Source organism: Sinocyclocheilus anshuiensis, unplaced genomic scaffold (genome assembly GCF_001515605.1).
Source record: "Sinocyclocheilus anshuiensis isolate Anshui unplaced genomic scaffold, SAMN03320099.WGS_v1.1 scaffold7438, whole genome shotgun sequence".
Lineage (NCBI taxonomy): Eukaryota > Metazoa > Chordata > Actinopteri > Cypriniformes > Cyprinidae > Sinocyclocheilus > Sinocyclocheilus anshuiensis.
This window is the reverse complement of record NW_015546470.1, coordinates 1-2,203: the sequence shown is the minus strand read 5'-3', so window position 1 is coordinate 2,203 and position 2,203 is coordinate 1. Positions and strand designations below refer to the sequence as shown.

The following is a 2,203-nucleotide window of genomic DNA, read 5'->3' as shown; positions in this document are numbered from 1 at the left end:
AACTTTACCAAAAGTCATCACTCAAAGTGCTGGCCTTCCTGTATGCTGTTGTTGCAGGTGCAGAAGGTACAAACATCTGCATTTCCTCAGTTCCTTTGTGGTTTAATTATGTACAAGACACCTGCTTATACAAAAACTTTAAAAAATAATGAGATCATCAGAACGCAACAAACTATGTGATCACAGATTTTGGAGTTTCAAAATATGAAGTATATCTATGCAAGATAACAGTTAGATTCAACAAGATGTAAATAGAGATTTATTGAAGGGGTTAATGGAAAGCAACACAAGATTAACACAAAATAAAACCTTCTGATATAAAACAGAGGGAGGTGGAAAGAAAGGAGCCAAGAAGAAGGGTGGTTCCTTCCAGACGGTGTCTGCAGTTTTTAGGGTAAACAAATTATCTCTCTTATTGAAGTTTGTGAATTTTTTCACCATTACAGATTAGATTAATTACAAACATTTTCACAGGAGAACTTGGGTAAGCTGATGTCTAACCTGAGGAGCACTCACCCTCACTTTGTGCGCTGCTTGATTCCTAATGAATCCAAGACTCCAGGTAATCTTGATCCTTGAAGACTCAAATGCATCACAGTTTTGAAAAATAATGTCTGGAACCTTAAGAACATTTGCATTTCAGGTCTGATGGAGAACTTCCTGGTTATCCACCAGCTCAGGTGTAATGGTGTGCTGGAGGGTATCAGAATCTGCAGAAAGGGTTTTCCCAGCAGAATCCACTACGGTGACTTCAAGCAGAGATAAAGACAACTTCTTACTTAGAGATGATATATCACCTAATCTTCACTTTCTTACATATTTCACAAGAATACTACTCTGCCCTAAATGTCTTCTAGATACAAAGTATTAAACGCTAGCGTCATCCCTGATGGACAGTTCATTGACAACAAAAAGGCTACAGAGAAACTCTTGGGCACTATTGATGTTGACCACACCCAATACAAATTTGGACACCCCAAGGTCACCCAATACAAATTTGGACACACCAAGGTGAGCTACTCAGCAAATACACCATGTGGACAAAACTATTTCAACTCTTTCCTTCTCATTTTTGACTCTGCTACAACACAATGACATTGTAGAGAATTCAGTCCTTCCAATTGTCCTGCAACAGTCTGAGGAAGGAAGGCCTGAAGCTTGTGAATAGGCGTTCAAGTCTAGGCTTTGTGTCAGGTTAAGTTATTCCACACCAGATTACACAAAACATTTCTATATGTACCCCACTTTGTGTACTGGACACTGTCATGCCTCCTCAAACTGTTACATCAAAAAGGAAAGGACAGAATTCTCTCAAATGTCATTCTATACTATAGTATAGAACATAATAGATTTTTCCCCACTGGAATTACTGGAACAGCGAAACTCAATTATTATCAGGGCCATATAGTGTATCCCAGGCCACATCAATGCTGAAAAGTACTTATTGGCTTCTTCAACACTACATCGCTAATGTATTCCAAATGTAGGTGTTCTTCAAAGCTGGTCTGTTGGGTGGTCTTGAGGAGATGAGAGATGAAAAACTATCAAGTCTGGTTACCATGACTCAGGCTTTGTGCCGTGGATATGTCATGAGGAAGGAGTTTGTCAAAATGACGGAGAGGAGGTACAACTTACAATAATGTTTGGAACACAACTGTTTAGTACCACAGAGTGATAAAGGCTGATTTACTGATTACAATTTAAACAGGGAGTCAATTTATTCCATCCAATACAACATTCGCTCATTCATGAATGTAAAACATTGGCCATGGATGAAGGTGTATTTCAAGATCAAGCCTCTTCTGAAGAGTGCAGAGAGTGAAAAAGAAATGGCATCAATGAAGGAGAACTTTGAGAAAATGAAAGAAGATTTAACAAAGGCATTAGCTAAAAAGAAGGAGCTTGAGGATAAAATGGTGGCACTTGTTCAGGAGAAAAATGATCTTCTACTGCAAGTAACTTCTGTGAGTATTTCAGCTCTTATTTATCCCAATATGGATCCTACAGCTATGAACATAAGTCATTAACTATATCCATGTCAATGAACAGGAATCTGAAAACCTCTCTGATGCTGAGGAGAGATGTGAAGGGCTCATCAAAAGCAAGATCCAGCTCAAGGGCAAACTCAAAGAGACAAACAAGAGACTGGAGGATGAGAAGGAAATCAATGCTGAACTGACTGCCAAGAAGAGGAAACTGGAGG

At 38.9% G+C, this 2,203-nt stretch overlaps 1 protein-coding gene across 1 annotated transcript; it reads left to right on the top strand.

Annotated features, from left to right (window-relative positions):
• Nucleotides 1-6: 6 nt before the first annotated feature.
• LOC107701592 (myosin heavy chain, fast skeletal muscle-like) lies at nt 7-2,199 on the top strand (the record flags this gene model as incomplete). Its single annotated transcript, XM_016503639.1, has 9 exons — nt 7-66; nt 327-394; nt 475-562; nt 644-761; nt 858-965; nt 996-1,011; nt 1,488-1,624; nt 1,709-1,964; nt 2,050-2,199. Coding segments are annotated over exons 3-9 (855 nt in total), but the record flags the coding sequence as incomplete, so codon positions are not given.
• Nucleotides 2,200-2,203: the final 4 nt, after the last annotated feature.